This window comes from Talpa occidentalis, unplaced genomic scaffold, assembly GCF_014898055.3.
Source record: "Talpa occidentalis isolate TD23 unplaced genomic scaffold, MPIMG_talOcc4v2.1 talOcc4.9, whole genome shotgun sequence".
Taxonomy (NCBI): domain Eukaryota; kingdom Metazoa; phylum Chordata; class Mammalia; order Eulipotyphla; family Talpidae; genus Talpa; species Talpa occidentalis.
This window is the reverse complement of record NW_023605305.1, coordinates 117524389-117533240: the sequence shown is the minus strand read 5'-3', so window position 1 is coordinate 117533240 and position 8852 is coordinate 117524389. Positions and strand designations below refer to the sequence as shown.

The 8852-nt window shown below is 47.9% G+C and overlaps 1 protein-coding gene across 1 annotated transcript; it reads left to right on the top strand.

Moving 5' to 3' along the window:
• The first annotated feature begins 473 nt into the window (after positions 1 to 473).
• On the top strand, positions 474 to 1403 carry LOC119236952 (olfactory receptor 14A16-like). The gene has a single exon (XM_037500883.1). It carries the CDS (start codon positions 474 to 476, stop codon positions 1401 to 1403), a length of 930 nt encoding a protein of 309 aa, XP_037356780.1.
• The last annotated feature ends 7449 nt before the right edge of the window (positions 1404 to 8852 follow it).

The window sequence follows — 8852 nt, the reverse complement described above, 5'->3', positions numbered from 1 at the left end:
CCGTCCCTGTGGGGCCTCCCCAGACCAGGGCTGTGCTGGAGGAGCAGGGACAGGCTCTCCAGGGTGGGGAGGGGCTGGGATGGTCCCGTGTCCTCTGGGGCTGTGCCCTGGACAACCTCTGGGAGGTGTGCTGGGCGGAGACGCTGGGGCCTGGGCAGGAGGGGGAGCCGCGGGGATGGGAATGACTGGGCACAGGTGGTCTGTCAATTCAGTGAACTGAGAGACCTGATATTCAGGTTTTATCATGGTCATTTAAAATTATCATTTCTTCACCAATTTATGGACACATGTTTGGACAATATATCAATAGCACATTCACATGAAATAAAATATGAATGACTCAGATAATGATAAAGCATAAATAGATTGCATACTTGCTATATGTTGATAACCCATTTTGTGTTCAATATTGGAAGATATGACAATATTTTCTTCCTCTTTGTTTTTTTATACAGATGATGTCTCCAGGGGCGATGAATCTTACGGCCGTGACAGAATTCATCCTCCTGGGGTTCCCCACCCAGGGGACCATGGGCTTCCTGCACCCGCTGCTCTTCTCCCTGGTCTACCTGTGCGCCCTGCTGGGGAACGGGCTCATCGTCCTCATCACCACCCTGGACCGGCACCTCCACACCCCCATGTACTTCTTCCTGAGGAGTCTGTCCTTCTCGGACCTCTGCCTCATCTCAGCCATGGTCCCCAAGTCCATTGCCAACTCTCTGAGGCACAGCAGCTCCATCTCCTCCCCGGGCTGTGTCCTCCAGGTCTTCATGATGATTATGTCAGCAGGTGCAGAGCTTCACTTGCTCACGGTGATGAGCCTTGACCGCTATGCTGCCATCTGCCACCCCCTGCACTATGACGTCCTCATGAGCAGGGACAGGTGTGTGCAGCTGACAGCTGTGTCCTGGCTGGGTGGGGGTCTCTATGCTGTGATGAACACAGCTGGAACCTTCTCCTTGTCCTACTGTGGGTCCAACGTCGTCCACCAGTTCTTCTGTGACGTCCCCCAGTTATTGGCTATTTCCTGCTCTGGAAACTTAATGAACGAACTTGTCTCCATTCTCATTACTGTGGTGATGGATTCCTCTTGCTTTATTTTCATCGTCATTTCCTATGTGCACATCTTCTCTGCTGTCAGGAAGATCCCATCCACAGAAGGGAAGGCCAAGGCCTACTCCACCTGCCTTCCCCACCTGCTGGTTGTGGTGCTGTTTCTCTCCACTGGATTCTTTGCTTATCTGAAGCCGACCTCAGGGACCCCGTCCATGTCTGAGCTGGTCATTTCTATGTTCTACACGGTGGTGCCCCCCACCTTTAATCCCGTCATCTACAGTCTGAGGAACCAAGCCATGAAGTCAGCACTGGCCATGCTGTTCAAGGGGATACTCACCAAAATGTGAAAACTCTACTTCTTCTTTACAATAATAGTCACCTTGTACAGCTCTATTTCCAATATTTCTTAATATTTTAATTCGAATATTTGTTTTCCAAGACTTGAAGATTTGCAGTACTTTCTAAACAATAATAGTGCGAGGGAGATGCAGGTTTTCCATACTCTCTTCAACCCACAAGTGCACCGTCTCCCTCCCAAAGCAGCATGATTCATCAGAATCGTGCAGTTATAACCAAGGATGTGTCCACTTTGGCGCCTCGTCATGGAGTCCAGCCCATGACTCACTCTCGGGCTTCCCCCTCGGTGTTTTGCATTCTGTGGGTTTGGCCCAATGCATCGTGACAGACACTCATCATCATCACAGCACCCAGTGTGCCTCACCAGTCCCCCGACTATCTGCACCCTGCCGCTGTCACCCTCTCGCCCTGCAGACCACTGATCTCCCTGTCTCCATCATTCAGGTCTTTCCAGAATGCCCTGGAGTTGGACAGGTCCAACTTTTCAGTTTGACTTCTACTTCGCAGAGTCCGGCTCAGCTTCCTCCACTTCCTTCTTAGGCAGGGAGCTCCCTCCACTCTTACTGGTGACAGCCGTCTTCTGCGTGCCTGGCCACCATTTATCCATTCTGAGGTGTGACTCGCTTCCTTCCACATGTTGGCAAGAAGAATGAAGTTACCATAAACACTTGCAAAGCTTTGTGTGAGTGCGGAAGTTTCTCCCGCCTTTGGGTTAACACAGAGTAAGTGAACGCTTGACCGCGAGGTGAGAGACGCTTCAGTTTCCTCTGACCCCCATTAAACCATCTTATAAATGAGTGTCCAGTGGGCTTCTTCCCACAGGAGACATGCAAGAGGCCCTGATGTTCCTTCCATCATTAGTGTGTGGGGTTCGGTTTCTGGGCAGGTGTGTGGGGGCATCTCAAATGCCCTCTGCTGTTCTTGGTGATGGACGAGGGAAACGACTTTCAGCACCTGCTTGGCCAATGCCTGCTCTGCGGAGTGTCTAGTGAGCTTGCCGGCCCCTCTGCTGGAACCGTCTCTGTTCTTTTTTTTTTTTTTTTGTGGACCCTCGCCGGCGGCCGGGCATCGAACCATCACTGCAGAGGCTGTGGGCCGCCTCCCAGCCCAGCGCTCAACCGCTGCGCCACCAGGGGAGGCCCGGAACTGTCTCTGTTCTTGTTGAGTCCTACAAGCATTTGCTTATTTTGTATAAAGGTCTTTTCTCAAGTGCATCTCTGGTAGGTATTTTCTCACAGAGTGTGGCTTTTTTCTCCTCTCTTGATATTTTCCTCCCCAGGTAAGTTTTTAATTTTCCTGAACTCCAGGGTATCATTTTTCCTTTTCATGCTTCATGTCTTTGGAAATGTATCTACAAAGAATCACCGCACTCAAGGTTACCTAGACTTCAGGCTGTGTCAAGTGCTGTGTTTATGCCATGGTGTTTTACATAAGGCCAATGATCCATTTGGAGTTAAACTTTGTATAGGTTCTGGTCAAATCAATGTAATATAAATTAAGGGATATCATAAAATTAATTGAATAGATTCAGAAGGAACAATTGGCAAGACACAGCCTCCATTTGATCAGAAAAACATATCTTCTAAATAAAATGGGTATAAGAAACAAGTACTAACAATAAATAAATCATAAATGACGATCCATTCCTAACATCACAGTTGGTGGCAAAAAAAAAAACAAAAAACTGAAAGCTCTTCCTCTACGGTCAGGAGGGAGACTGAGTGGCCTCTCTCACCAGTGCTGTTCAACCTGGTACTGCAGGTCCCGGCAGAGGGGTCAGGCAGGGACGAGACATAAAGGGTATCCAGACTGGAGTGAAGTGGCTCCTTTGTGCAGGTGACATGGAGGCAGATGTGCACGCCCTGATGACTCAAGCAACAAACTGAAAATAATACATAGTGCAAAATTGCACACTACAAAATCACTATACAAATTTCAGTTGTGTTTCTGTACACAGACAAAAACTACCTGAAAGAGAAATAAAGACAAGCCCATTACAAGGACATTAACAAGCATAAAATACCTAGGATAAGTTTAATCAGTGGGTTAAACACCCACACACTAAGATCTATGACAGCAATGAAGTAAGTTAGAAAGGACAAAGAAATAGGAGAACATACTTTTCTCATGGGTCAGAAAAATTAGCATTTTTAAAATGGTCATTATCCATAAAGCAATGTACAAATTCATATAATGCCTATCAAAATCCCAGTGGCATTCCTCACAGAATTAGAACAAAGAAATCCCTAACACTTGTAGGAAGCACAAAAGATCTTGACTAGCAAAGCATTTGAGCAATAAAAGCAAAATGGAGGTTTTATGCTCCTGATTCAAACCATGCTACAAAGTAATAGTAATCAACAGAGCACGTTGTTGGGAGGAAACCACACATGGATCAATGGAACAAGGCCCCACATGCTGCACCTCCCCCTGCAGTGACCTTCAGGGCTAATGGCTGTTGCCATGGTCCCTGAGGTCCGGCGTGGGCAAGGAACCATGCGCGCAGGGGGAGAACAGCAAACTCGCTAAGATACAGATAAGCCGGATGCCTGGCAAGAGTTAAAAGAAATGCTGACCACACGGAACCTTATCTTGCTTTCTCAAGACCCACAAACTTTATTCTGCTACAACTGTCTTTCTAAAATCTTTTCTTTTTCTGGTCATTGGTTGCTAATTAAAAAACATATGTAATTTAATAATTAGGCTAATACAAATGAAACATTACTAAACACTGTGTAATAATAGAATTGTTGGTTTAATAATCTTTCTATGTGCTTGACTTTAGTACCTTTGATATTAACTGCATTATAAATAAATTAACCCATGACAATTAATTATGAGTAAAAATAAGTAGAAAGTAGTAGTAGTTAGTGCAACAAGAACATAATTATATAAAACAAAAGAAAGAATTGATAGCCTGTCTACTCAGAAATGTAGCTAGGTCCAGATGGAACTTCGGACATAGATCACTGCCTTGTCAATGATAAGCCAAACCTATGAGCAAGCTGATTTCTTTGATGTTCACTGTTCCTATGCTTTTAGAAACATATATATACTAACCACTGACTCAAATTAAATTGCACTCAGATTTTCACTCTCTTGAAGTGTGTCTGTGTGTCATTTATTCGCCGAATCCCTGACCACTCCGCGCAATCTCTCAACCCTGAGACGGCCTCATCATCCACTGCTGTGCTGGTCTGCGGCACCCACACATATATACATACACACAACTCTTGCAGCAATGACTAACGGGGGTCTCTTCAACAAATGGTGCGGGGGAGTCTGGACAACCCATGCAAAAGAATGAAACTAGACCATTATCTCACACTATATACAAAAGTTAATAAATGCAATTATTATTTTAATGGAAGATACAAAACGATAAAATACAGGGAAGAAAACATAGACTCTTTGACCTCAGCTTCAGAGATGTCTGTGTGGATTCAAAGCCACCAGCAAAGGAAACAAAAGCAAAACCCAGGATGAGATCAGAGCAAGAATTCCTCCACCACCAACATCCAAAAGAAAAAGTCAACTTACTGAATGTTGCAAAGCAACATTCCACTAGGGCTTAATAACCAAGAAATATACTCAAACAAAGAGTCAACAAAAAACAAACAACTCAATGAAAAACAGACAGAAGATCTACAGAAACACTTGACCAAAGACGAAAGTCCCCCGAGCTGGGAGCACGGACTGAATGGGCTGTGGCCCCGCTCCCCAGGCCAGGCCGCTCCAGGTCCTGCACAACCCACCGTGCACAGGTCTTCTGTTCTTTAGAAATCAATAAAGTTTGGACTTTACTAATGCATTTCCTTTACTGTGTGTTTTGAAAGGGTATTGAAATTATCTTCAGCAGTTGATGGACAATGAGGTTAATCTAAGTTTGTCATAAATGTTGAAATATAAGCAGAACGACTTCGAGCCCACGAGAACTCATCGCCCATGCGTGTTAACTGACGCTGGGATGCTCAGCAGATAACACCATGCACACCTCGGGATTTGGCGGAACCACAGAGGTCACTTATCACCCGTGCTCCAACCTCCCCACAAGGAGAGTGCAAAGACCATGCACGTGCGCACACCCACACACCCACATGTGCACACATGTACACATGCACACCCATGCACACATGCACACGCAGTCACCTTGAATCTAGCTAATGTTGTCACATAAATGTCTTTAATTTTTATGAGCCTGCGTCTAACCATATTACACTATTTAAATCCATAAATAAAAAGGTCTTTTCCAAGAACTTCCCAACATGAAAAGCCACTCTAATCACGAGATCAAGACCCCAGGAAAAGCGCCATGCACAGAAGCCCAAAACCTATCTCGTTTATTAAGGTAAAGGCAAAATGCTTAACAATAGTAACTACACAAGCTGAAATGCAGTTACAGGTATTGGGAGTGGAACAAATCTCGTAAATAATATTTAAGTGACACGAAGACACACATTCCAGAAGATCCAGACTCCACCCATTAAACTTCACCTCTGTTGAGTTTTCCCTTGTCTGTCCACCTCGCTACCTCCCCGCCATCCCCCCTGCCTCCACCCCGCCCCATCACCCTCCCCCACTGGCACAGTGGGTGCCGGTGACTTTCCAGCTCCCTTCGGATGTGGCCCATCATGTGGCTTTTAAGGACGGCTTTTAAGGCTTTTAAGGAAACAAAAGCAAAAATCAGGATTATATCAGAGCAAGAGCATGAAGTCTGCTGGGCCACACCCAGGTCCCCCGGGGCCGGTCAGCAGAGGGTGATGGAGACTGGCAAGGAGTGAAAACTGACCTGTCCTCACAGGTGTAAAAACTAACAAATTTGCCTCTGACACACTCACTGCACTAATTGCTCACTGAATATGCTACAGGACGACCCAATTAACACAGTCGAGTAAACACACACTTTCCCTCTGGAGGAAGGTCCCCGAGGGCTGGAATCTGGACCGTGTCCAACACGCGGACGCCAGCTCCAGAGCTCAAATAGCCCAGCCCTGAGGCCCTGCTCTGTCCAGGAGGCGGCGCAGGACGGGGTGCGACATCCTGTGAGTGCTCAGAGGCTCCCCACGAGCCCCGACCATGGAGTGAGAGGCCGGGACGCCCTCTGTCCCGCCATGGGGACAACCTCAGGAGAGAGACTCGACACGGCAGCTGGAAACGCCCCCCTCATACCGCAGGTATTCTGTTCATAAACAGTTTTCAGAATAGAAATCGTTCAGACTTGAAAGTTTTTAGATTTCAAGCTTCACTGTAGATTAGAGAAAGCGCATCATCCAAAATAGTCATTTCATAAATAATGAAAACTATTGCTTCTAGAGTTGCACAAGTTCCTCAACGATGCGCTGCCGTATCATCCTGGGGTTAAGATTCAATGACAGAAAATAACTTTTTTTAATTGAAAAATCCAAATATTATGAATTTTAATAGCATCATCATATGAGTAGATTTTAATATACGATGCATATGACTTCATAACTATGATCTGGGCGCTCAGCTCAAAGAGTCAGTGTGTGTTAAGTATCAAGTAAAATCAGAACAATTGATGCAATTAAATTGGGATTAAAAAACTCAAAATCAAATAAAAAATACTTATATTAAAAATCAGAATGTTAAGCCATTTTGTTCTGAAATATTGCAACAGATATAAGAGACAAGTGGAAATTCAAACACTTTTTAAAGCAACATGATCACCATGTCATGGCTCTAACGCTCACGGGAGGGCGGCACAGACGTCTGCGACTTCTGGACATGAAATTGGGAGTTTTCCCCAACTCCTGACTCAAGGATTGTTAGTGATATTAAAATGAAAAAACACAGTATTTTAACAATACCTGGAGAGAGATGTATCAAAAATTAGTTCATCATTACAAATAGTATTTTAAATCACCCCAAGATGTCTACATGTGTGACCACCAGGTATTTTCATTATCTTCTAGTTTTTATCAAATTGCTTGGAATTGTATGTACACTGATGCATAGCCACAAGTTTGTTCCCCACATTCCCCTTAAAAGTCCTGCCTCCCCAGGGCCTGCCCCTCCGCACCCCACAGAGGGGGGAGAGGGTGAGATTGGGGAAGGAGAGCGGGCAGGGCTGCCCCGTGTCCAGGCGTCCCCACTCACGCACGGGCCTGGGGGAGGAACAACCCGCCCCGGGGGACCCGGGGCCCTGGGACCGGCAGGGACAGCCCCACGCACAGACCGTCTGGATCAGCCCTGGAGCTGCCTCCTCCCTGCACAGACGTGCATGACTCGGAGGGGGAGAGAGGGGCCAGGAGGGACCCTGGGTGGACGAGCCCATCCTGCAGGAGGGACGTGTGGGGTGACCCAGGAGGAGACTCTGCGGGAAACGTGGTCTCTGGATCCTCAGATGTGGGGCGTCAGGGGCAGGGAGATGAGGAGACGAGGGGACGGACCAGGAGGCAGCAGGGAGGCCGCAGGGGCAGGAATCTGACAGAGGAGGCGTCAGGACACACCGCAAGGGGACACCGAGCCCAGATCATTCAGTTCCAGGACTATGTCGGGTCCCGGGGAGCAGGAAAACGGGGACCCGCACACCCCACCTCCCTGCACACCCGTCCCTATGGGGCCTCCCCAGACCAGGGCTGTGCTGGAGGAGCAGGGACAGGCTGTCCAGGGTGGGGGAGGGCTGGGCATGGTCACGTGTCCTCTGGGGCTGTGCCCTGGACAACCTCTGGGAGGTGTGCTGGGCGGAGACGCTGGGCCTGGGCAGGAGGCAGGAGCAACAGGACTGTGGCAGTGGGGAAGGGCTGTTAGTCTGGCTATGAGATCAAGCAGAGCAGAATCCTATGATTACCAAAATGTCCTCCTTCCTGATCCCAGATCCAGTGTGATAAAGGCGCGTTTCTGGAGCTGAACGCAAAAGGCTCAACAGAGTGAGAGACATGGAGCTGCTCCACTCCACAGCCTCAGAGTGACCACTGGGACATGCCTGTGACTGTCCTTGCAGGTGTCATGTTTTATTCAGCTTGATGTTTTTACACAGATGATGGCTCCAGGGGTGACGAATCTCACGGCCGTGACAGAATTCGTGCTCCTGGGGTTCCCCACCCAGGGGACCATGGGCTTCCTGCACCCGCTGCTCTTCTCCCTGGTCTACCTGTGCGCCCTGCTGGGGAACGGGCTCATCATCCTCATCACCACCCTGGACCGGCACCTCCACACCCCATGTACTTCTTCCTGAGGATTCTGTCCTTCTCAGACCTCTGCTTCATTTCAGCCACTGTCCCCAAGTCCATTGCCAACTCTCTGAGGCACAGCGGCTCCATCTCCTTCCCGGGCTGTGTCCTCCAGGTATTCATGGTGATTATTTCCATAGTTACAGAGCTTCACCTGCTCACGGCGATGAGCCTTGACCGCTATGCTGCCATCTGCCACCCCCTGCACTATGAGGTCATCATGAGCAGGGACAGGTGTGTGCAGCT